This window comes from Exophiala dermatitidis (genome assembly GCF_000230625.1).
Source record: "Exophiala dermatitidis NIH/UT8656 unplaced genomic scaffold supercont1.1, whole genome shotgun sequence".
Lineage (NCBI taxonomy): Eukaryota > Fungi > Ascomycota > Eurotiomycetes > Chaetothyriales > Herpotrichiellaceae > Exophiala > Exophiala dermatitidis.
In genome coordinates this window covers 1,340,570-1,364,692 of record NW_008751646.1, presented here as the reverse complement: position 1 = coordinate 1,364,692, position 24,123 = coordinate 1,340,570, and the positions used below count along the sequence as shown (strand labels likewise).

Here is a 24,123-nt window from a genome sequence, read left to right as displayed (position 1 = left end):
TGCACCTCAAACTGCGCCCGCGATACAATTCTTTCCTCCAAACTTCACACCACCGACCAGTGCCAGTCGTTACAGCACATTACCTCCAGCTAGCTCGCCTCTTTGTACATATACACCTCCTTCACTTTCCGGGCAGCACCACGAGGCTTTCGCTTTCTGGGATTTACACTAATTACTCTGCCACTAATTCACCGGATGTGAGCTGCGCCGCACTCCAACCTCAATCCGCACCCGTCCAACATCGCCTACACACAGTACTGTATATACGACCTTGCTCGACGGGCTTAAAGTACCTTAGCACCTACATATAATACTCAGAAGCAGAAACGAAGATGAGCTACCAACAATTTCTCCAATCGACTGGCCTCCAGCCCACAGCCGGCAAGACAACATCGTCTCCGGGTTCAATTCATCGCAAACCTCCGAGCGCTTCAGGATCACCCTCCATCCACTCCGCCGTCACGCGGAACGCGCCCTTGACGTCCCACTCAACCAAAGCGCCGTCGTTCTCCTCTCCTACACCATCCTCGACCAATTCCCCAGCACCGCCTACCCGACAACCACCGCCGCCGCCGCCATCAACGACGCAACAACCATCACCAGCAACAACAACTCAGCAGCCATCAACGCCAACGCCAACGGCAGCACAGCAGCTAACACAACGCACACCATTGACAAAAACCCAGATCGAAAATGCCATCCAAACATGTCTCGACCTCCAAACCACCGCAACCACAATCCACTCCAAACGACCCTTTGCAGCACTCCTACTCGGCCCAGACAACACGACCGTCTTGCTAACGCACTTTTCCATCTCTGCCGTCCAGCGCGCCGAAACCGAACTTGCCCGTCTAGCAAGTCTGCAATATTCCCCTACATATCTAAACACATGCACGCTAGTCTCCACATGGGAGCCGTGTCCAATGTGCATTGCAACCATCTACTACACCAACATCGGACGAGTCGTCTATGCGGCCTCTGCGTCGAAACTCGAGGATCTTGTGGTGGGCGATGATAAACCGTTGTTCATGCCTTGTCGAGATGTCTTGGGTAGTGCCAGTGGGAACAGCAAAAGGGATATCGAAATCATTGGCCCCTTGGAGGGCTGGGACGATAAAGTCGTTGAAGCGAGTAGGAGTTGGTGGCAGCAACAGCAGTTACTAACAGGCGAGGATGGTGCTAATGCACAGATGGCAAGCCTGAGACTAAGAGAGGGCAGTGTCAATGGAAGTGAAAAGCCGGCTAGTTTGTCGAGTACCAGTATGCGTCAGGGTACGCCTGTCACCTGGGTCGGCGAGGACAGCGTGCTTAGCAGTATTGATGATGAGGGCGAATATAAAGCCGAATTGGACATTGATTGGATGAGGTGAGGTATAGATGTGTTAGAAATAAATAAAATTGGTTGGTTGATTTGCTTTGCTTTGCTTTGCTTTGCTTTTTCTTTTTGGTCTAAATGGTACATGTATTGAATGCAAAGAGTTGCTCCATACAGCGCGCCGGCAGCCAGTCAGTGCTCGATGGCAGCTCGTCCATTGTGGAATGGAATCCTCTGGGCTGGATACTAGTAGTTAGATATTCACCATTTAATAGCAGTCACCCGCAGTAGGTGTGTGGCTTGCTTAAGAATGAACTGTATGTTAGATATCTACGGTACTACCTACTACTGTGGTGGGAAGACAATATGCAGCTCCAACGAACATGCGTAATCTCCCAAGTTACCTATTCGTGGTTCATATAGAATGTGAAGAAGGAAAAATGAGATCGGATCATTCCCAATACCAGTACTATACGACGGTATGTATAACGCGCAATATGAATTTATCAATACCATTGCCGCAAAGACAGCAATGCTAGCATACTTCTATAGAGGTAAGATATCTGCATGAGTACCTGACAGGCATAAGGCAGGCTCGGCTGGAAGAGCAGACGCCAAAAGCAATCGAACGATTTTCAGGGTCATGTTCCTCGCATCGAACAATCCGGCTGCCTGACATCACACCTCGTTCCTCGCTTTGCGATCCTTTTTCAATTTCCTCCGCCAGCCATTAACATCCTTGCCGGACTCGAGGTCACGCAGAGCCTCCATGCGAGCCTCCGCGACGTCCTTGAGGGTCCTGCCCTTGACGACGCGAGTTTCGACATTGACACCCTCCTCAGACCACTCGGCCATTTTGACACCGACATAGTCCTCAATGGCCAGAATCAAAGCCACATCGCGCTGGCCGACAAAAGTGATGCTGGTACCCTTGCGACCCGCACGGGCCGTCCGTCCAACTCGATGGACATAGTCGGTCGGGTTGCGCGGGACGTCGAAATTAATCACATATTCCACGTCGGGAATATCCAAACCTCTTGAGGCGACGTCGGTGGCGATAAGAATCCGGGCTTTGCGGGCGCGGAAATCTGCGAGGTTTCGAGTACGTTGGATTTGCGCGAGGTCCGAATGGAGCGCCGTTACCGGATGCCCTAATTGTAGGAGCGTGCGGTGTAGAGTGTCCGCTGTGGTGGTGCGGTTGACGAAAACAATGATGCTTGGTGAAAGTCCGAGTTCTCCTCCTGCTTTTGGGTCCGCGAGAGACGGAACCAGAAGCAAAACATGCAAAAACGCATCCTTGTGCGTCATTGGAATCTGGAGATATGTTTGTGAGAGTGTCGATGGAATGAGAGAAGTCACGCTAGACGGGTCAGCAGCGTCTGTGATTTCCGACACGAAGATCGGTGGACGGTCTTTCGGCCGTGGCAGGTCCTGCAGAGCACGCACTTCAGGCGTCACGGTCGCTGTAAACAGGAGCGTCAACCGTGATGAGGAGGGTGGCAAGGCGGACAAGCATGTGTTGAGGTCCGGGAGCATTGATCCTCGTCCCGGTGCGAGCAGCCGGTCGGCTTCGTCCAGTACCACCACTTTGACGCGCGACAGCCCACCCACTGTGTCCTGGCCGGAATTGAGGATATGGTCGGCTAAACGGCCAGGCGTTGCGACCACAATGTGCGGCCGGCGAGAGAGTGCAATTGCTTGTGGTCGCATATCGGTGCCTCCGGTGATCAGGACAGTCTTGAGGTTTTGAGGCGTCCCTAGCGCTTGGAACTGTTCAAATATTTGTAGCGCCAGTTCTCGCGTGGGTGTGAGCACCACCGCATATATCCCGAATGGATCTTCCGCCCATTTCTGTAGGATGGGCACTGCAAATGCCACTGTTTTTCCTGTTCCCGTCCGCGAACCTCCGATGCAGTCCCGCCCTTTCAGGATTTCGGGTATACAGGCTCTTTGAATCTCCGTGGGGTGCTGAATAGCCATGGCCGCGAGCGAATGCACCAGCCAGGGCGCCACGTTCAGGGCCTGGAAAGTCGTCGATGTAGTGGGTACCGAGGGCTGGCCTGTTGATGTCGAGCCATGTTGTAGAGGAGCCTGAGCGGTGATAGTAGAAGCAGACGGATTGGAGTTGGAGTCGGCTGATTTCTTTACTCGAGAGAGTGAAGTTGGTGGAATCCGACTTGGTCGGTCTTCGCTGTCTTGCGATATGCGCCTGCGCTTCGGGGGCGGACTGGGAAATTCTGCATCACTTGCGGAGGCGGAGTCAGTGTCGACTGGCTCGGACGAGCTGGAAAAGTTGATCTCTTCGGGCTCGTTCAGTCTGGAACGTGGCATGGTGTTAAGACTGGCGTTGATAAAGTCGAAGAAATGGACGCCTGTGTTGGAAATATTTTTCGGCGAGACATGCGAGGCTGGTGATGACTAAGGTGGGGGCTAGTACATACTAGGACAAGTGCAGCCTTGTGGCTTTTGGACATTTATCTCTCGGAAATACCCGCGTGTAACCCCATGCCACTGCCACCAGTTGTACTTTGTCGTGCGGGCGGCCTCAAAAAGGTGGACAGGGACTCAGGCTGTGAACGGGCAGTGGATCAAGGTCCTGCATCAATTCTGTACAACTTGTTGTACAGAACCTAGGTACTGGGCTCTACTAAAACCAGATACTCAGGTCGTAATTAATCTATCATCAAACCGAGTCAGTTACAACGTCGACTCCTGCATACAGTATGTATCTCGCTGGCTGATACTAACACCCTACTCCACATTTGGCAGTAGGCTGGAGTGCACACATGTCCCAGTGCCAGTGCCAGTGCCAGTGCCAGTGCCAGAGCGGTGGCGCCTCATCTCGAGTCGAGTCCCATCGTTACAATGCTATGGTACCAGGAAGTACCTATGTACCATTGTACTCCTTCTAGTACCTCGGTAGTAAGCCATCCCGTGGACAGGCCTATCCCCAAAGTGTGCCATTTGGCCCCTGTAACGAATCTCTCTCCGCCTGAGGCCACAGCATGCCACCGCAAAAAGGTCTATACTATGGGGCTTTCATTCGCTCATTCATTCATTTCATTCATACCTGCTGTTGTACCATTACTGCACCTGGCTGGTCAAGCTCAGTGTCATTCTGTAACAATGTCTTCAACTTCGTCAGGGCATCATCACAACCAATTTCCATCCCCGTGATGACATCGACGGCCTCCGCGCTCGTCATGAGCAACTGTGAAACAAGCCAGAAATTATGGGCCGCTCGAAACATGCCCGCGATCCTGAGTGTTTCTTCAGACACTCCCGCGCACCAGGCCTGCCAGAGTTGGCGCCATCGTTCTAATGCGCCTTGGATGTCTTGACGTAGCGGACTAGATGAAAAGAAGTTATTGGTCGGACTCGGACTCGGTTTGGTATGGGGTGCGACTGGTTCTGAGCCGCCGCCGCCCTGACCGGCGACGTCTCCAATACCTTGATGTCCAGGTTGACGTCCAGGTTGTGTTTGGATCGAGGGAAGTGCTGTGGTGGGTAAGTGGAGTGATACTGTCATTATGTAGGAGTGGATATAGAGGTAGAGATCTAGATGTGTTAGCAGCTAATACTTATACTTTCCTTGCTTTCGCTTAAAAGAATATCGTGTATTGGCAGTGGATGACGCCAAAATGTGTACATTCGACTGCATGTATCATGTACTTACAGTGGATCAGAATAAACAAATTAAATACTGTCAGATCACAGTCAAAGAGATTGTTCAGTGATTGCGATGTCGCTGCTGCTGCTGACGAGAGCTTGGGGTCGACGACAGATGTCGGGGCGGTCGACAATGGTGGTGGGGATAACTTGTCAAAAAGTAATGCAAAGGCTTGAGAAATGGTAAGTCGTGGGGCGAAGATGGACTCGTCTTGCATGAAGGGGTGCTGCGATGCGAATATGGCTTCTTTGCATGGTAGGTCGACCTCCAGCTCGGCCAGAGCCAGGCGACATGGATAGTTGGTGTAGATCCTCATGGCACAATCGATCAACCCAATCATCGCAGTGGTTCTAGATCCAACAAACCATTTAGCACAACTTCGCATTTGCAATGTGGCGGAAGCCAGGGAAAGCGATAGCACCGACAGAGGGTCATATCTCATGTGTTAGATGTCGTACATACCTGATACGAGACTCCTTCCGTAACCATGCCGTTTCAGAGATGCGGTCGGAAGGCTGATGTCGAGCATGGAGAAGATTGAATTTCCTGGCGACCTGAACAGAAGGGAAAAAGGTCAGTTCTCGGTTCTGTCTCGACCTCCAGGAGAGGACATTAAGTTGCAGAGCAGCATAATCAGTCCATACATACTTTGATGACATCTCCGAATCGAGATTCCATGGCTCGACGTTTCGAAACCGGTTGTCCGGCTCCCCAATACTGTGCGATGACCATCAAAAAGCCAGCCTGTAGTTCTTGGAATCGTTCCCAATCCTGATCCGGTCGGGAGTGGTCAGGACCGTTGAATCCGCCTTGGAGCACTCGATTGATTTCCATTTCGAGGGAGAAGACCTCGGAATCAAAAACCACCAGTTCTGCCACGTCCAACAGTCTCTTGGCTGCCACACGCTCGCTCTGCTCTTTGGAGTACATGGCTCCAATAAAAAGTATACTAATGACCAGGTTCAAGGGAACTTTTGCCGGATCGAACGACGGTCGATGAATCATCGGACAATTCAAGTGCCAGTTCCGAAAGTATATCGACATGAATTTGGGCACCTTGTCCGCCGTGACGAGGAAATTGAAGCAGGCACTGAGTTCCTGCCGAGTTTTGGCATCTATACCCAGACACCACAACTTGTTGTAGATGGCCGTATGGATCGCTGAAACGTATGGCACCTGATCAGGTAACGTTTGAGTCGAGTCGTACGAAGTGTGTCGCTGGAGGGTTTCTGAAAAGGCGAATGCTGGATCATAAAGGTCGAGCTGCAAGTCAGAGTATGTTGTCGACGGGTGGATGAATGAGAATGGCCCGGTCCAGATATCCATCTCGGGCTCGACGGAAGAGTCAAACACACCAGCATAATCTATGGAATTGGGGCTTTTGTCGGTGCTGGCGGCCAGCACGTTGGTGTTGGTTTCATTGTCTTCCTCCCCTTGTTCACTCCGTTGTTGATGTCGATGGAATGGAAGGTTTCGAATTTCCTCGTCTCGCACGGGAAGATTGAATTTCTCCGTGAAAGTGTCCGTTCCTCTGTTGAGAAGGGCCTGGATTGACACTCGATCATCAAGCGGTTCTAGTCTTTCGGCTGGTACAAGTTAGTTTTTGCATCAGGAAGCTGTAAAAAGGCTCATGGCTAGAGGCCAAACCAACCATTGGAAGCCGGTCGAGGCGTTGTTCTCTGCCGGCATTGCACTTTCTTCTTTTTGCATTGCGAACATGGGAAACAGCCGTCACACCGGATCTTGGACGAAATACACTGGAAGCCCAGACCCATTGTCAGCATGAACCTGCCAAGCTGGACAACAGATCATCAAAAGATCGGGTTTGGGTTCAATCATACCGTGACACAAGCATGTGGTCGTCGTCCTTTCGGTATCGTACTGGGAGGCTCCCGGTCTCCTCTCCGCTGACAATGATTGTAGTGGCTTTGCAAACGGTCCCTACCAGTTTCATATCAAAGTCAATGTTGTACAGTTGACGACCACGTAGTTCTTCCTCGGGAATTGACAAAAAGGGAGATGTGCCAGGTGGAGCAGTGTGATAGACTTACTTTCTCGAGAAATTCCTAGAACAAAACACGCATGAAAACGGCTTTGCTCCAGTATCTGTCATTTACCAGCAAGTGTCAGCCGCTCATACACTTTTGTTCTAAACCAAGCCAATGCCTCCAGCAGCGACTGGGCCGGTTGGATAAAGGTAGTCGCTCACGTCTCGTTTGGTGCCGGGTCAAATGTTCGGCACGTGAAAAGCACTGTCCACATGTCACACAGCGATGTCGTTTCTCGGGCGCTGGATTGCCTGTAGAGGTTGTGACGCTGGTCCTGGCCGGACTGGCAACTGGTTTGACGACCGCCGAGGAGAGGAGAGCCTGGTTGCGGATGAGGTCGTCGAATATTTCCATCTTGCATTCCAACAGCACGCAGGGGCCCAGAACCACCCAGTAATAGGTATTCGATTGAAGATGAAAGTGGCAATTGGAAAGCAATCGGACGACATTGACGACGACGAGGCCAAGAGGCCGGGGGAGGAGTACTTACAGAAAAACTTGAGGCCGAAGAGGCGCTTTTGCAGCCCAGGTGATTGGGCCGCCCTGAACGTCAAATTGCTAGCCGAGCATTACAGTGCATACAAATTACTAGTACCTTGGAAACAGAGGTACATGGTAGCAGTGGTAGTGGAGTATCTACTACGCACTTTGGACCCCTTGTGTGCCTGAGTAGCAAATAGCGAGTAGCATTGGGAAATGCGTCGACGTGCGATCGGATGCGGGATGCGGGGACGACCACGGGAAACAGCCCTGGAGGTGCCAAGAGCGGCTGGGGGCGTGGAGAGGAGACTCGGGGTCTCGGGGCAGCCGTGGGGAAGAATAATTGCCAGGTACCAGGTACGATACTTTGATACGAGTATATTACACCAAAACAACTTGGAAGTGATCCGACAATCAATTCACATGGTCTTTTACTTCTCTTTACCTCCTTCATTCTCCGTCGGCACGGGCGGAAAGTCGATCTGGTCGCGGTTCAAATAATCCACCCTGACCTGCTTCGTTTTCTCTTCCACCGTCCAGCCATTCCCAATCCAGCCCATCGGGTTATCATTGACATATTCATACACAAAGTCTTCCCACCTAGGATGGGCCAAAGCCTTCATTGAATGCAAGGACGATCCTGCCATCAAGCATTAGCACATAGCTAGAATAAAGCAAACGCTGTTCAACTTACCCGGCCACAGAGCGCTTACTCTGCCATCCGAAGTCCCACCCTTATACCAGCTGCGGCAGTCGAGGCTGAACACCGTGGTCTGGAAGTACTGATCGCAGTATTCAACAAACCCCTTAACGGCGTCTACTCGAGGCGCCATGCTCCGGATATTCTCTCTCTGCATTTTGCCCACACAGAAAGTGATGTAGTCGATGACCTTCTCGATCAACAACAACAAATTGCCACTGCCCAAGGCCGAATTCGGCCCCAGGGAGAAGAAATAATTGGGAAAATCGTCCGTCGCCAATGAGAGGTACGTCGACGGCACTTGTTTCCACTTCTCTGCGAGACTCAGCCCATTTTTGTTGATGACGGGGAAACGGGGGCAGAATGAAGTGTCGAATCCTGTCGCGCAGATGATGGCGTCGACTGGGTGATGATGGCCATCGGTGGTGATGATTCCATCGTGCACCACTTCGCGGATCCCCGTCGTGATCACGTCCACTTTCGGATCGGTAAGGGCCTCCAGGTACCCAGGTCCTGGCGTCAATCGGCGACAGACGGGAGGAAACGACGGCATCAAGGAATCAGCCAAGTCAGGTTTCCCTGCGAGTCTGCGCTTCATGTTTTCGGTGAACACTTCAAGCGCCCCCAGCTGCTCGGGGGACCCTTTAATGGTGACCGCATGGACGGATTGCAGTTCAAGCTCGATATCTTTACGCAGATAAGTAAGTCAGCCCAAACCCAGTCTGTGGAGTCAGGAGTCACCGCGCGGTGAACCCTACCTTTTCGGAACTTCTCATAGAAATCCGGGTCTTCCTTAAATCGTTTGATGTCTTCAGGGGAGAATGAAAAATTATCCAGCCCCTTGCCCATCTGATCAACCTTCTCTCGCGCGAATGTAGGAGACAGCCACGTCCGGCCACGGATATAATGATCAATATGGGCCGATTTGGCCAACACAGCCGGGACTATCTGGATCCCACTTGATCCGTTGCCGATGACTGCTAGTCTCTTATCCTGTCATGACCGGTCAGCCTCTAGCACATAACACGTGTCGGTCAACGTACAGTCCAATCGAACTTCGGATCCCATTGGGCGCTGTGTAATAAATCCCCTTTGAAATCAAGCAAGCCCGGAATTTGTGGCCATTTCCAGGCATTTAAAGCACCCGTGGCCGACACCACGACATCGCACACGTCTTCAAAGTGCTCTCCGGTTTCCACGTTTTCAACCTAAGCCGAATACTGGTAAGCGAAACGAATCCCTCGGCCCATTCCGAAACCATGGGAACAAATTTACCTGAACCACCCATTTACTCTGTTCGGGATTCCACGTGGCAGCAATGATCTTGTGATTAAGCTTGATATATTTCATACTGTCGTATTTCGCCGCCACCTTTCGCCAATACTGGTGGATTTCCTGGGCCGTCGCATAGAACTGGCTCCATTCATGATTCGGCTCAAATGTCGCTTGATAAGTGTGTGCGGGAATATCTAGATATTCTGCGTTAGCCTTCTACCGAAGGACGAATGTTCCTGGCGTTTGCATACCGCAAGCACATCCCGGATACCGGTTCTCGAACCACGTCCCGCCAATATCCGCGTTCTTCTCATAGATCTGAAGAGAGAGATGGGGGATTCGCTGTGGAAGACGGATCGACGCTAGGATACCGGAAATGCCAGCTCCAATTACCACGACCCGCATTGGTCGAAGGTCGTCGATGCAGCGGTCTTCGAGCCATGATCGTGGTGCTTCGCCCATTGTGAAAGAATCTCCTAAGAAGTCCAAAAAATACTGCTGTACCAGCGGCGCGATGAGCGGTGCTATGGTATGGGACACGTTCTTATGGTGGTCACCTGGAAGGAGACAGGCGATATTTGATAGATCTGCCGACCAGACTTCCGGATGAGGGCGCGCCACCGGCAAGTGTCATGATCGCAACGACTCGGAGGTCATGTTTGTACTTATTCCGCACCACACTTGAGATCCGGGGTACTATGTGGGGGCGAACCCACGAGGGGGAATTCACCCACCGGAGGCAAAACGACCACGGGTGGGTATGTCGGGAGATGTCCCATTTGGGCCGAGGTACAACTGTTCGATCCCCTGCCGTCTGCAGGTGGGATACAATCGTTGTGAACGCAATCTAGGATTGGATCTACAAACCATAACAAACGGTAGGTATCTTAGATGGTGTTCCCTGTCCTTGGTTCCGCTGCCAGATGTGATGCGTGCAGGATCTGTCGTGGATTGGTCGGATAATTGGTCTCGATCGAGACAGGCACCGACCGTGTTGCACATGTCGAGGGGTCAAAACATGGACCATTTGATGCACAACTGAACGTCAGAAATGTACCGAGATATCGTTTAGTATAACAATAATGCAAGTTTGCGAAAGGCCACTTCATGTCTGTTTAAGCAGTTGCAACGGTGCGGCAGAAGCAGGAAGCCTGAATCGGCACATCCGCAATACTCAAGGCGGATTTCAACTGCGGCTGGACCTTCTCAGCTTCAGCCACACGGCCAAGTCTCCTGAGACACTCCTCATAGCCATGCATGGCCCAGACATTGTTGGGATGACGGTGAGCACGTGGAAGGGTGTCGTCAATCCCCAGATCAGCAGCGTACACTGCCAACGCTTCTTCCAAGCGGCCCTGTTCGGCCAGAAGCGCGCCATATGCATGGCAAGGGGGCTGCATCCAACCCCAAGGCTCATCGTAGGGAAGGGCATCGCACAGCTCAATTGCCCTTCGCAGGTGTTCGAAAGCCTTATCAACGTCACCCCTGCGGTATTCCAGTTCACCGTCAAGCATCGCGTTGGCAATAGCAAGGACATCCGTACAAGTGTTGTTGAATATCATACGCGTGGGCTTTACGCGTGTCAGGGCGTCCCGAAAGTGGTGACGTTCTTGCTCGGCTTCTTCCACCTTTCCGGTGGCAGCCAGTGCCACCCCTTTACCATAGTGCATCAGCGCCGTGGTCACACAGTAGAGATCGGCATCATGCGGAAGCTGTAAGTCCAAGAGATCCTGCCACCGACCAAACCGAACCAGAGCATGGACACGCATCGCCTTGAAAACTTCGAGCCAGTCAGCCATGGGCGGTGATTCTATTCTGAGTAGATCCTCAGGGATGGATTCTTCCAACCACCCCACAGTCTCCAAGGCAACTTTGGAATCTCCCGCAAACATTGCAGCGTAAAGCCGGAAATGGTAATCGTGCGACCTGTACAGGGTATAAAACTTTAACGGGCCAGCTATTGCCAAAAACTTTTCGTCCGCTCGAATCGCGTCCATATTCGAAGTGATTGCCCGCCCGTAGTGGCCACAAAGTACATCCAGATGCGTCGGCATATGTTCCAGGTGGCCGGCGTCGGGGACAAGTCCCCTCAGGTGATCAGCGATAGGCAGTGCCGATTCTGGTGAACCCGACATTTCCATTAGATGGATGTAGAGGTGCAGAAGACCTGGGTGCCTAAGTCCGCCAGGCTGGGCAAGGGCACGGTCAAGAATGGCTTTTGCTTCCAAAGTGCGAGCCCCGGGAGCTGGTTGGCCCGTGGAAAGATCCCAAAGTCGCCAAGGGGTCAGATTCATCAATGAGTCCGTGTAAAGCGTGGCCACGTCAAGGTCGTCGGGGAACTGTGCATACACGTCCTTCATGGCATTGGCGTAATCTTCATTCCATATCGAGCAATCCGCGGCAGCTTGTGCCTGCGGGTAACGAAATTCAAGCGCGTCGATGAGAGCCTTTTCAACGGGTGAAGCTGTGCCTGCTCCTGCTTTGCTTTTGGCTTGCTCGACTGCCGTATGGGTGCGAGATACTGTAGATTCAAGTTCCGCGCCGTCAAAGAACTCCCATGGCTTATTGTAGTTGGGTCCGAGAGCGTAAGCAAGCCCCCAGTAGGCCATGGCACAGTCGGGGTCAAGCTCGATTACCCTCTGGAAACACTCCACCGCTTCCTCGTGGTTGAATCCATAGCTCCACACAAGGCCACGGGCGAACCACTTCTGCGCCTCTTCGTTCTTGGTGCTCACCGGACGATGGTATGTTCCGAGGTTATAGTATTCCCCGGGCTTCGATGGAGTGCTCATGGTGAACGTTGTTTACTAGCTTTGCTTGCAAGAGCCTCCATCCGAAGGTAAAGTCGCGGACAGTGCCTAGGTACCGTTATATAGAGTATAGTTTAAGGCGAACCAGGAGGCTGCACTGGCAATCTTAATGGGGTGACCATGAGTCCAGTTCCGATACAAGAGACACAGAAGGACGTCGGTTTGCGGCACCATAAGGCTTCTCCCCCAGGTTACGGTGGAGCACTGCACTATATGCACGAATAAAATTCCCAGAACACTGTTGGCATCAAACTCCCAGCCTCATTGCGTCCGAGCTCGCCCTCTGCTTTGAAGACTCTTATTATGTACAATTTTATCATAAACCTGTATCGGGGTATGCAAGAACCAGCCAAAAACAAGGTAACGTGCGAGTGCTAACCGTGCTTACGGATGTTTAGTTGAGTGCGAGGTGTTCATCTCCGACACAAGCGCTGTGATCGGTTTGGGCTGCTGAGGCTCGGAGCCCGAGACGCCCGGGTCAAGGGCGATATTCTGAATTCTGAGTGTTGATATCTCTTGTCGAATTCCACGAAAGGCCGGAGTAAGTCGCTGCTCAATGAGGTGGAGGTGGATGTCCATGCCCTGGGCCACCACGGCCCCAATACCCGTGTCTATCGTATACCTCAGAGGGTTTGCGGCACTGCGGATGCTCCCGATCCTCCACCGCGCCAAAGGGCCACATCGGAATGAAGCAGATCTGGCCCAAAGGACATGTTGGACATTTCTTCCACTCGGTCCAGTTGAGATACTCGATCAAAGACTGAAGGCTCTCGATCGACTCTGACAAAGACGCCTTCCCATCAAGCGCTGTGAAAAGGGTTGAGCAGATCTTCGTGGTGACGGCGCGGATGGATTGGACTGCCACCGTGTCTCTGCGCTCTCCAGTGTTTGGGATGAACTGGTTCGCACACCTGGAGACCTCAGCTGTAGTGTTGCGCGCGTCGGCATCGATGAAGACTCGGAGGAAATCCTTGAGCTCATCGTACAACTCCTCGGCAGTGGAAAAAGCGCCAGATACCAGATACTTCAGCTCTCTGGCATATCGCTCTACCACCATGTCTGCAATGCTCTGCCAATCGATCAACGACGAAAGTGTAGGTTGTCCTGGCGAAGGAACCCAGTTGGTGACCATGATGTCCACATCATGCCGGATTTTGTCCAATACTGCACTTGAAACATTTTCCAGTCTAGGTAAGCTATCGTCATGCGTGAAAAGGTTAGCGTCATAACTGTACGCAGTGACGAAGTTATCATAGTCCAACGTGACTCTTCGGCCACCGATGCCATCATACCGGGCTGCGATGGCCCTAATCCAGTTCGATTCCTGGCGTTGAGCGGCATGTTTGTGGTCGACATCATGTCGTGGGGAACTGTCGCCGTGGGCGAATCTATCCGCTCTGACTGCTTGGACAAAGTCGAGATTGTCGGCAAAGGAGCACAAAATGATCTCAAATCCGGTCTCCATGCGGATGAAGCCTTTGATCTTGCCGTCCCATTGCTCAGTGGCCATTTTGCACAATCTCTCCGCGCGCTCATTCTCCCAGAAGAAATCGCCGCTACCGCTTTCGTTCTTGGCATTCAGCAGGAGGATGTCCTGTGAGTCAAGCGTGCCTTTGTCGGTTTTGCCGGCGGACATGCCGTCGATGTAAAGCAGAGGCAGGACAGTCTTGGTCTTGTAAGTATGCAAATATCCAGGAGCCGGACCTCCTGGCCCCTTCGGTGGTGGGCGTCGGTCGGCATCCAGCATTAATCGGTCTTGCCCTGGCGAACCAACTGCCGGTTGTCGGTGATGGCGGTCCGCTGGTGGAGGAGCGAAACTCCTATCCTGTCCTCCGCTTCTGCAGCAGGGCTTTCCAGCCTTTCTCTCCGACGGGGGCTTCCTCGGAGGTTTCCCAGGCCTTCCGGCGAATTGGAAAGCATGTTCGGGCTCGAATGCCAGCCATTCCATGCCCTCGATTGGCTGGGAACGGCTTGTCCCATGGTAGAAGGCAGTGCCGGCAGGGACTTCGGCAAGGAAGAAAGACATGCCATTATGGTTCAACGACGATCCCCATTGCCGCATCGAGGAATGTATGGCGTTGAAGATGTGATTGGCATTTCGCGGCTTTTCGTTACCAGCGTCCGACTCCAGGTCCCTGCCCAAGATAGCAGCCGCTCCAGCACCTCTGAGCTGGGCACAGGCGGCCAGCAACAGCCACGACCATAACATGGCTGAGGTGAGGAGGTATTACAAGGCGGCAGGAACGGCAACAGGGACGACAACCAACTAGACATCAGGATGGGTGTGCTCATTTTATATGAAGGTACCTACGTGGTAGGCGACCCACGGAGAATCTAATCTTATCTCCACTGGTACAACTACTAGTTCTGCCGATGACGCGGCCTTGCAACGCGTCAATAATGATAGCGAAATCGGCTCACGCCATAGGAAGAGTCTGCACAGTATCGCTGGTGCTACGCTATCGCACTTCCAGTTCGAGGTAATATCTTGATTGTACTATTGACCGTGGGTGCGCAAAGACTCCTTTCCTCAGAGTCAATAAGCAGTAGTAGACCACCCAATGGCGCTCGTCCCCGCCGCCTGGGCCTAAACTCATTCCGGCAGAATACGAACTCTCATTCATCATGCCTTTTCAATCTCAACCACCTCCTCATTAACAAGGCTCTTGTCGAGTCTAGCTCTCTCCTCGGCAGAAAGATGCGTCAGATCGACCGCGACATCGTCGCCGAACTTTGCAGCGATTTCTTCCAGCGCTAACCCCTTGGTCTCCGGATAAAACAGGCCCATCAGGGTCGCACCGCAAAGCGGGACGATGATGAAGATCAAGTAGTATTTCCAGCCGATATTGTTGAACGCAACCGGGGCACACATTGTGTAAATCAGACTGAAGCAGAACAAGCCCGAAACGCTGAATCCGGCTCCTTGGGCACGGACCGAGGTAGGGAAGATCTCGGACGAATATACGTACGAACTGGCGTCCATGCTGCCGCCGAAGAAAGTGACGACTGTGTGACATTGTCAGCGTATATCTTCGGCAGTGAACCAATGTGTCTAAACTCACACAGGTATAAGAAGAATACCCCGAATCCGTTCCCCAGTTTGTTGTCGGTGCCGCCATACCGGGCCAGACAGGCGGTAAAGCCAGCCACGGAGATTGAACAGCCAATCTATCAAGGATCAGTACGACTTTTATGATAACAGGAGGGAAAGTCTGTTTTACCTGTCCCACTACCATGATTGGAATGCGTCCGACCTTGTCCAGGAGCATTGCGTTGACAAAATTCATGAACGCCGCCTATGTGTCCCACAGTGCATAGAGCATCAGGGGCATGGATCCGTACAAGTTCAAGCCGTTGTAGAGCAGGACTTGGTAGTTATTGATCACGAGGCAGTGTTGATTGTCATCAGGATTCAAACACTTCTTGTGTCCTTTATACTTATGTTTGCTAGCACTAGTATTAGTAGGAGGGCATCTCCCATTCTAGGAGATATTCCTTCCTTAATTATATCAATCACTTATATAAGAATTTAAGTAGTTATAAGCCCGGGCGCCTACCCTATAGAATACCCCAAGATTCACTACTAATATAATATACCTAGATCTACTATAGCGTAAGTTAACCTAAGAGTAAGATATAAAGAAAACGGAAGTTCGCGTATTAAATATTTAATAAAGATAAGAAGTTTACGACGTAAGCTTCTAGAATATTATATAAATATTTAGATAATAAGATATTATCTACTTCCACTCTCTTATTTCTTAAACTTCCTCTTTCTTTATTATTATTATTAAGCTTAGATAACTCTTTAAGATATCCGATAATATAGAGAAGAGTAATAGTTATACTCTTAAGAGGTAATCTAACTAGTATAAGTAGCTCCGTACTTTTAAATCTAAGACTAGATCTATCGGTATCTTCGAATAGTTTCTACTAGCTAAAGAAGGCGGTAATACTTTCCTAGTCCGACCTATTTATAATTCTAACTATAAGACTAAAGATTAACTAAAGACTAAAGATAATAAGAAGATTACCTTTACTAAAAAGATTAAGGATACTATAGAGTATAAGACTAAGACTAAAATCTATAAGAAAGAAATAAATAATATAAATAAGGTAAATAAGTTTCTAGTTAATCGTATCGATAAGTCCTTCTTCTTAATTATAGAAAGATATTCCGATCCGGCTAGTAAGATAATCGCTCTTATAAATATCGTTAAACTAACTATAGCTAACGCTTTAGAAATACTCTATACGAAGATAGAGACTATTAGACTTTATAGTAAAATTAACGTCTAGGAGTATATTAATAAACTCTTAAATATTAGAGCTAATATTAAGTCTATCTTTAGAGGCGAATTTACCGAGTACTAACTTAAGAGTAAGGTACTACGAGAACTTCTAAAGATATAGATATTCTTTATTAATTAATACCGCTTTAATAGTAACGCTACTATAGATCTCGCTATATTCTAGAATAAACTACTTACTTAGAAAGAAATCTTAGGCGAGCGTAAAGAGAATACTAGATCGACCGAATTAAAGAATAAGAATAAATTAAAGAGTTCTCCGAACTCTAAGAAGAAAGAATCTAAATACTCTATCTATAAGAAGAATTATTCTAGAGAAGAAAACGAATACTAGTTTAAATATCTAGATAAGAATCTATAGAAGAATAGCGTAAAAACGAAGAACGAGAAGTCCGACTAATTATCTAAATTATTAGTACTCGTTAATATCTCTCTATTTATAAATAAGAAGATCGTAGTCTATATTAACGTCGATCTAACTAAGTTTAAAGAACGTCTTTATCGAGAAATATAAGTATTTAATAAGTCCCTAGGTATATAACTCTCTCTCTAGATAACTAACTATACTCCTAACTATATATAGTATCTCGAAAAGTTATATAAGGTAGCGAAGGATTTACTAACGTAACTATATAAGTTAAGGGTAGTAGAAGCTAGAGAGACGAGAGTATTTATAGAAGATAGTTATTTATATAATAACGGTTATTTATTATAAATAGATAAGTTATATTAAACTGCTTTATAGATAGAGTATATCGCCTATCTTAGTAAGATTATAAAAGAGGATCTTAATTCTATAAAATTATTCTTATCTTCCTAAAATATTTTCTATATATAAAAAGGATCGTATATTATATTAACTTTATCTTCTATCGATATCGAAAAGAATATCTAGCTTATCGATATCGAAGTAAATAGATATATCGTTAACGATATTAAATAGTTTAAAGAATTCTATAAGTTTAACTAAGATATAGATATAGTAGATAGTTCGTCTACTCTCTAAATTATAGATAGCGGTACTACGGCCCTTATACTCTAGATAACTAAAGAAAGAAATATCGATTTAACGCTCTTAGAGGTTATACTTATCTCTACCGTACGATATAATCTTCTATTAGTAAGTACTCTCTATAAAAAGGCCGATATTAGTACTATAGTAACGTATAATATAATTCTTTTTAAGAACTAGAACGACGAAGAAGTCGGATACGAGCTAGCTAAGAACGGTCTATACCGCCTAATACTAGACTCTAACTACTATTTAAGAATATTAGAAGATCTCGATAACTAGAAGCTTATCTTAGTTATCGAGTTTAAAAAGAACTCTATATAGCTCTAGTATCGGCGTCTAGGGTATTTAGATCTCGACTTAATAAAGAAACTTCTAAAGTAAAGTTAGGGTATTAATCTTATCGATAAGTAACTTAGCGCTCGCGTTAAGATTCTTTATTCTATATACGCTATTATAAGAGTAGTAGTCCGAATCCTAAGAAGCCTAGCACGTAGACGTTTTTAAGAGAAAGGGGAACTCCTATATATAGATATCTAGAGGCTATATTCGATAGTCGACTACGATAGTACTATACGCCTTCTATTTATTACTAACGACGCTATAAGATAGACTTAGATAGTACGTCTTAAGATAAAGAAAGAAATAGAGCTTACCCTTCTTAAGATATATAAGAAAATCGAAAGAACGGAAGGTGTTAAGATCCGACGATACCGTTTCGATAATAAGTTTATTTAAGAAGCTATTAGTAGCTTCGCGGAGAAGTACGGTATAGAATTAGAACCTATCGTTATCTACGTATACTATTAAAATAGGATAGTAGAAAGAACTAATCGTACCGTCCGCGACAAGACTTTAGCGATAATATAAGAAATAACCGTTTATATATAGATTACTAATATAGTTATAGAACGAGGTAACGAACTTCTCCGTAGCGGAAAGATCTCTAAAATCCTTTAGTCGAAAGCTATATCTTACGTAGTCTATCTTAAAAACCGTTCGCCTACTAAGTCGTATAAATATAAGAAGACCTCTTTTAAACTTAAATAAGGCTTTTAACCTAACTTCGCTAAAATTAAGATTTAGAGAAGTCGAACTTTTATTACTAAACTCTATATAAAGCGCGGAAAGAACGGCGATAATAAGGTCTAGTTCGCTAGAGATTAGCTCGAATACTTTATAGAATACGATTAAGAGAGCGATATAATATATCGTATCTAGAGCGATAAAGATAAAACCGTCTACCGTATCTTCGAGATAAATATTAACGATAGGGAAGGCCTCGACGATCTCTATCTAAACGATACTATAAATATACGAATTCTACCGTCTATTATCTTTAATAATTCTAAATAATAGAGTATCTCGACTAAAGATCTAGAAAACGATAAGTTAGTTAATAAAGTCGATTATAACGAACTATCGTCGTAGGATAATAACGAGGTAGAATCCACGTTAGGTTAGACCGATATCGGAACGATATATATAGTACTAGTAAAACGCCGCTTTTAAGTCGAAGACGACTCTAAAGAAGTATCTAAGTACGACTTAAACGACTCGAATAAATTATCTAAGTACGAAGAGGCCGAAGCTAACGAATTAGAATTCGAGTCGGAAGAATCGAAAGGTAGTATAACTAGACCTCCGCTCTCGTATCGAGACGTCGACGATTTAGACGTAGACGACTTCGGTACTTCTATACGAACCGACTACTAGAAATATAGAAGAAAGGATAATCTACGAGTTAGAAAAGGCTTTAGTTAGATCTACGGAAACTAGAGAGGAATCGTTCTAGAAAGAGTTTCTAATAGTTTAAAATATAATAACTACTTTATTAACTAACGAGCGTATAACGGTAAGAGGCTCTATAGCTCTTATAAGAAATTAATAATTAAATATTAAGATTAGACCGCTTACGTAAAATTACTAATTCCTAAGAAGAATCGGAATCTTCCTAATCGCGCTACCCTTATTAATATATCTACTAAGCCTTATAAAGCCTACTTCGTTAATAAAAATAAATATATTTTCGAGGAAGGCGAAGAAAGATACGCTCCGTATATAAAGTACTTACGCAAGTATTACTACGACTACGACCTAGCTATATAAAAGAAAACGGTAAAGACTTAAAGAGAAGACGGAGAATATAGACCCTACCGTACGAAGAATTAATATTATAATAAAGAAATACTATATAATTAATATATAAAGAGAAATATAGAGTTAGAGTATATATCTTCTACTAAATAAGACGAAGTATCTTTCGAAGAAAAATATAGTATATACTAATTACGGAGAATAAAATACGACGGTAAATCACCTTACGCTATATACGTACGAGATAAATGTATATATAAACCCTAAGGCTAGTAGAATATACTTAAATATAACTATTATAACTCCCGAAGAGTCGACTATACTAGAGATTTCCTATACTAGAGATACGTAGAAGAAAAGCTTAAATATTACTATAATAGTAAAAATAGTTTATCTATTAGAGAAGCTATTATAGATCCGGTAAAGTAGTCTAGCCGAGATAAAGATTCGGAAGTCTATAATAGATATCGTAGAAGAACGGAAAAGATCTATAACGGCGGAGAACTATATTTAAATTATATTAGAGAGGTCTATAAGATAGGAGTTAATAGATAGTATATCTATAGCCTTATAGATAATAAGAAAGTTAGATTTCGTCTAGATATCTTCGATATAGATAAAGAAGGTAAAGTACGTATCTAAGAAATATACGACTTTAAAATAAGAAAGGGAAAGACTAAAGCGCCTAAAAAGTTATAGAATATTAGGAGACGTAATAATCCGAAATCGGCCGTTATTACGAATAAGAAGGAGAATAAAACCGAGAAGACTAATAATAATAATAGCTTACGCGATAGAAGACGAAAAACTAAAAAACCGAAACTAGAGCTATTTATCGACGATATCTCTAAAGACGAAGAGGAATCGCTCGACTTCTACGATTACCTTATAGATAATAAGAACGACGATAATCTATAGAAAGATACCTTCGTAATAATAACCGCCGTCGACTTCTTATCTCTACCTTTACTTACTAGCTACTAAGATATAATAAATAGTCTAGAAAAAGACTTTTAGATTATCGCTCTTCGATCCGAATACGATAACCTTACTAGAAAGAAAATATAGAAAATCGCCGAACTTTCTTATAGACGTAAGGCTCTAAGTTCGAAGTAGGCGTAGAAAAGAAAAATAGACTCTAACGGTAGAATTAGTAAATATAAGACTCGAATAGTTATTAAAGGTTTCTAGTAGCGAGAAGAAATCGACTATATAGAAATCTTCGTATTTATCGTAAAACTAACTACCTAGCGTATCCTATTCGCTATCGATATTAACTAAAAATAGATCTTCTACTAATTCGATATCGTTATCGCTTTCCTTAACGGAGATCTAGATAAGGAGATATATATTCTACCGCCTTCTAGAATCCTAGAACTTAAAGAATACGTACTTCGACTATTAAAAGCCCTCTATAGATTAAAATAATCTACTAGATAATAGTACGGTAAATTTTTAAAAATTATAAAAAAACTTAGATAGAGGGTTTCGAAGCACGATCTATACTTATTTATTAACGAAAAGAAAGGTACTTTTCTTATACTCTATATAGACGATATAATCGTCTAGGCTTCCGATAATACGACTATCTAATTATTTAAGAAGGCGATTTTCGAAGCCTTCGAGATAATAGAGGATAACGAATACTCGTATTTTCTAGAGATATATATCGAAAATTAAAAGAACCGTATTAACCTCTATTAACGAAACTCTATATAGTAAATACTAAAACGATACGAACTAGAATATATTCTAGTAGTAAGAATATCTATTACTACTATTTCGATAAAATATTCGAGGCTAGCGAATCTATAAATAACCGGAGAATATCTTTAAAAGATTAGTTCTCTTATTTATCTATCGTAGATATACCGACTAGATATAGTATTCGCTATCTCGATAGTAGAATAATTTAATATAAATCCGAACTAGAAATATATAGATAACGTATATAGAATCTTCGTATATCTAAAAGGTACTCTAGAACGTAGAATTATCTATAAGAGAGATTTAGATTTATAGCTTCGAGTATACGTAGATACCGACTAGATAGGATACTCTAATACTTTTAGATCTATAATCGGGTAGGTCGTAATACTCGATAGAACCTCGATCTCGTAGAACGCCTAACGCTAGAAAATAGTAGCTCTATCTACGATAGAAGTAGAGTATATCGCGGCGGCTAAAGTTATAAAGAAACTAGTCTAGCTTAAAGGCCTTATTAACGAATTAAATCTCCTCTTTAAGGTTAATAGTATCCTACTCTACGTCGATAATAAATCGGCTCTTAAACTTACTAAAAACGTAGAGTTTTATAGAAGAACGAAATATATTAATATTCGATATTATTTTATTCGAGAACTCGTCGAGGACGGTACGATTATTCCTCTTCGGGTAGATATTAAGGATAATATCGCTAATACGTTTACTAAACTACTTAGTAGATCGATTTTTGAGAAATATCTCGTATTACTAGGGTACCTAAATATATAAGAACTATATCGATTAGAGTTACGTAGAATATAGGGAGGGATCGGGTATATTTAACTTAACTTACTTTAATTACCGTATCTAACTTAACTTAATTCGACTTAACCTAACCTACCTTAGTAACCTAACTTAACTCGATTTAAATCGACTATTTTATTTATTACACTTTTATTTTTAATAAGTATATAGTATATCGAGGTAACGTAGCTCGTTATTACTTATAAGAGAGATATACTAGAAGTGTAGGAATTAGGGAGGGTATTGATTATTATTAGGATTTAAACACTTCTTATATCCTTTATACTTATGTTTGCTAGTACTAGTATTAGTAGGAGGGCACCTCCCATTCTGGGAGGTGTTCCTTCCTTAATTATATCAATCACTTACACAAGAATTCAAGTCAGCCCGTGCTCTGAACGAGGCCACTGGAGTCTCTGGTGTCAGCCAACAAGGGAGTCCAAAACGGGTCCCCGGGGGAGAGGTGTGCGGAGGCCGGGGAGGGAGTTGGGAACCAAGCCGAAAAAGGGCGGGAACGGAGGGGTGCCTAAGGTTTTGTGCTGAAGAGACAGAACTGTGACACTTACAGCAAAAGAAACCCAAAAAGCAAACGTTTCCTATACGACGGTTTCCGAAACAACAAGATCCAACCCTTGAGCCAGCCCTGTCTCCAGCCCTCTTGTCTTTCCAGATCAAGCTGTTTGCGAATCTGATACAACTCCTCCCGAGCAATGGTATCTTCATCGTCTCCTTCGACATGATGCAGTCTCTGCAAGATAACAAACCCTTTCTCATACTCGTCGTTGGCGAGCAAATATCGCGGCGACTCAGGCAGCCACGGCGACCCGAGAAACAAACACAACGGCGGCACGATCTGAAGAGCCAGACAGAGCCGCCATTGCGCCACCTGGCTGGTCAAGAAGTAACAACCATATCCTGTCCAGCCTGCTAGACCCTGTTGCAAATCATCAGATCAAAAACGAAAAAGGGGTTTGTCGTCAATCCGTTTGTTGATTACTCACATATCCCACACACAAAATAAACCCATGCGATCCCACCATCCGCCCTCGCGTTTTCGCAGGCGAAACTTCTGACTGGTACAGAGGCGTGATGACATTGACCATCCCGGCACCCCAACCCATCAAGAAGCGAGCCACGAGAAACATGGCGATATGGACCGAGCCGGCCTGCAGCGCCCCTGCGACGATGCAAATGCATGCTGTGATTTGGATGGCTCGTTTCCGCCCGACTTTGTCGGCTAGCCAGGTGATGAAGAAACAGCCTAGAAGGCCACCGCCTGCGAAGAGGCCGTTGGTGGCACCAGTAACACGCGATCCTCCCTCAGACTTGATATCAATGTCGAAATACTCAAAGAACGACGGCAGGCCGATGACGGCTCCAATGATGGCCGAATTGTAGCCATAGGTCAGGGATCCGAAGGTGACGAAGAAAACGACCAAAAAGTTGTATTTCCTTCCTGTGGCCATAGCCATACTGAAACCCTATCTTGACTCTGGGTAAGTGGCGGAGGATGTTTGAAGTTTTTGGAATGGCAACGCATGCAACACACCAAATGCAACAACGAAAACTGAAACAGCTCCTTTCGACACGACTTTATGCTGCCAGTGGTTGGTGCACTGCATTGCAGCTGCACAAGGCAGCCGGGGATCCATCCCATTCTCCAAATTGAACTGCAATGCAATGCACTCTCCTCCAGGACAGAAGAACAACAGTGTTGCTTGTCATGGCTACCCCGAAAACGACACCTACCGGTAGGACCACCGTCACCGACTACTAATCATCTTGCACGCGAGTCGTTATCAGGCCAAGGTTGGGGTACGGCCAAGCTAGAACATGAATGAGTATGGTCTGGTGCACTTCTCTTGGGTAGTATAGATGGGTAAATGAGGTCGACATGG

The 24,123-nt window shown here is 46.2% G+C and overlaps 8 protein-coding genes across 8 annotated transcripts; 1 reads left to right on the top strand and 7 right to left on the bottom strand.

The window, feature by feature from the left end:
• Positions 1-332: 332 nt before the first annotated feature.
• On the top strand, positions 333-1,370 carry HMPREF1120_00493 (uncharacterized protein; the record flags this gene model as incomplete). Its single annotated transcript, XM_009154492.1, has 1 exon — positions 333-1,370. The coding sequence occupies one exon, from the start codon at positions 333-335 to the stop codon at positions 1,368-1,370; it is 1,038 nt and encodes a 345-aa protein (XP_009152740.1).
• Positions 1,371-1,993: 623 nt separating this feature from the next.
• HMPREF1120_00492 (uncharacterized protein) lies at positions 1,994-3,646 on the bottom strand (the record flags this gene model as incomplete). The annotated part of the gene is made up of 1 exon (XM_009154491.1): positions 1,994-3,646. One exon carries the CDS (start codon positions 3,644-3,646, stop codon positions 1,994-1,996), a length of 1,653 nt encoding a protein of 550 aa, XP_009152739.1.
• Positions 3,647-4,379: 733 nt separating this feature from the next.
• Positions 4,380-6,939, bottom strand: HMPREF1120_00491 (uncharacterized protein; the record flags this gene model as incomplete). Its single annotated transcript, XM_009154490.1, has 6 exons — positions 4,380-4,873; positions 4,992-5,335; positions 5,448-5,539; positions 5,634-6,571; positions 6,637-6,773; positions 6,827-6,939. The coding sequence occupies 6 exons, from the start codon at positions 6,937-6,939 to the stop codon at positions 4,380-4,382; spliced, it is 2,118 nt and encodes a 705-aa protein (XP_009152738.1).
• Positions 6,940-7,944: 1,005 nt separating this feature from the next.
• On the bottom strand, positions 7,945-9,950 carry HMPREF1120_00490 (cyclohexanone monooxygenase; the record flags this gene model as incomplete). Its single annotated transcript, XM_009154489.1, has 6 exons — positions 7,945-8,153; positions 8,208-8,900; positions 8,972-9,206; positions 9,257-9,421; positions 9,489-9,682; positions 9,740-9,950. The coding sequence occupies 6 exons, from the start codon at positions 9,948-9,950 to the stop codon at positions 7,945-7,947; spliced, it is 1,707 nt and encodes a 568-aa protein (XP_009152737.1).
• Positions 9,951-10,603: 653 nt separating this feature from the next.
• On the bottom strand, positions 10,604-12,280 carry HMPREF1120_00489 (uncharacterized protein; the record flags this gene model as incomplete). Its single annotated transcript, XM_009154488.1, has 1 exon — positions 10,604-12,280. One exon carries the CDS (start codon positions 12,278-12,280, stop codon positions 10,604-10,606), a length of 1,677 nt encoding a protein of 558 aa, XP_009152736.1.
• A 571-nt stretch (positions 12,281-12,851) lies between these two features.
• On the bottom strand, positions 12,852-14,507 carry HMPREF1120_00488 (uncharacterized protein; the record flags this gene model as incomplete). Its single annotated transcript, XM_009154487.1, has 1 exon — positions 12,852-14,507. The coding sequence occupies one exon, from the start codon at positions 14,505-14,507 to the stop codon at positions 12,852-12,854; it is 1,656 nt and encodes a 551-aa protein (XP_009152735.1).
• Positions 14,508-14,921: 414 nt separating this feature from the next.
• HMPREF1120_00487 (uncharacterized protein) lies at positions 14,922-15,585 on the bottom strand (the record flags this gene model as incomplete). Its single annotated transcript, XM_009154486.1, has 3 exons — positions 14,922-15,304; positions 15,361-15,466; positions 15,520-15,585. 3 exons carry the CDS (start codon positions 15,583-15,585, stop codon positions 14,922-14,924), a joined length of 555 nt encoding a protein of 184 aa, XP_009152734.1.
• Positions 15,586-22,787: 7,202 nt separating this feature from the next.
• On the bottom strand, positions 22,788-23,697 carry HMPREF1120_00486 (MFS transporter, SP family, myo-inositol:H+ symporter; the record flags this gene model as incomplete). Its single annotated transcript, XM_009154485.1, has 2 exons — positions 22,788-23,159; positions 23,227-23,697. The coding sequence occupies 2 exons, from the start codon at positions 23,695-23,697 to the stop codon at positions 22,788-22,790; spliced, it is 843 nt and encodes a 280-aa protein (XP_009152733.1).
• Between the last annotated feature and the right edge of the window lie 426 nt (positions 23,698-24,123).